Source organism: Trichinella spiralis (assembly GCF_000181795.1).
Source record: "Trichinella spiralis strain ISS 195 chromosome Unknown Scfld882, whole genome shotgun sequence".
Classification (NCBI taxonomy): domain Eukaryota; kingdom Metazoa; phylum Nematoda; class Enoplea; order Trichinellida; family Trichinellidae; genus Trichinella; species Trichinella spiralis.
The window spans coordinates 4,820-5,828 of NW_003527821.1; the positions used below are offsets into that span (position 1 = coordinate 4,820).

General features: G+C 28.9%; 1 protein-coding gene across 1 annotated transcript; it reads right to left on the minus strand.

The window, feature by feature from the left end:
* Positions 1 to 672, minus strand: Tsp_13204 (conserved hypothetical protein). The gene is made up of 3 exons (XM_003370351.1): positions 608 to 672; positions 150 to 282; positions 1 to 129 (listed from the first exon to the last, which is right to left on the minus strand). The coding sequence occupies exons 1-3, from the start codon at positions 670 to 672 to the stop codon at positions 1 to 3; spliced, it is 327 nt and encodes a 108-aa protein (XP_003370399.1).
* Between the last annotated feature and the right edge of the window lie 337 nt (positions 673 to 1,009).

The following is a 1,009-nucleotide window of genomic DNA, read 5'->3' on the forward strand; positions in this document are numbered from 1 at the left end:
CTATGCTTGATATATCTTCATTAGCTCTTGTTTTTTCTTTGCTTTCAGGATTAAAGCTAACAAAGCACCTCGACCATCTATTGGTACAATAGCTGACCTCGCCCACTGAAGTAGTCCAATCGTACAGTACTTAAAATTAGCCGGCAAACAATGTTATCCACCAAGTTCGTACTGCTCGTTCTGCTCTGCTTGTACGCTTGTGATATTGCTTCGACAAAAAAAGTAAGCAAAGAAAAAATATCTATACTCTCCTTCCTATTATCACAGGTATCACAGTTTTTACTATTTAAATAAATAAATAATAAATACAAAGTTATGACAAAATGGATAAATTATTGTAAAATATTGTTGTGAATTTATTTAAAAAAAACACTTATCAAAAAATGCACCTAAATCTGTTATTTAAGAAAATTTGCAACATGTTATTTTTAGCAGTAAAGATGTTTTAAATTTTTCATTCAGCAGAAATTTATCGCTTAGCATTTTCTTTTTTTTTGTTGCCGAAGCACAATCTGTTCATGTTTCATAAATAACAGGACATCCTTTTTTTTCTTTATCATAAGTGAATACTGATTGAATAAGTTAGTTAAAAGATGAATGAAATTACTTCTCCTCCATTGCCTCAAGTCTATTTACATTATTCCAATTATGATGTACAATACAGAATTTCATATGCGATTTAAATTAACTTTTAAATAATAAATGCACCTCTTCTGTTGAATAATTTATCGAAATATAGCTTTCTTGTTTCAGCTTTTCATCATTCAATTGTTTGTATAATTCATCAGTTGAGGCGTGTATATAGAATGTTGCATTCATTATTTAGAGCAGAGAATAATAGCAGAGTAATTTTCTTGCATTATTTAGTTTGGAAAATTGAAATAATCAGCTAAAAACAAGGATAAATTTTGTAATATTTTATAACTGACCAAACAACTCCTTGAAGCTAGTGAATTTTGCTATTGTTGCTAATTGTGTAGGGGCACAAAATTGAATTATCGATTATTTT

Bases quoted from the DNA above. Each gene is read 5' to 3' on its own strand.
- Tsp_13204 (XM_003370351.1), bottom strand. From the start codon at position 672: ATGAAATTCTGTATTGTACATCATAATTGGAATAATGTAAATAGACTT. The intron at 283-607 runs GTAATTTCATTC...TTATTTAAATAG, and splicing joins CTTGAGGCAATGGAGGAGAA to TAAAAACTGTGATACCTGTG.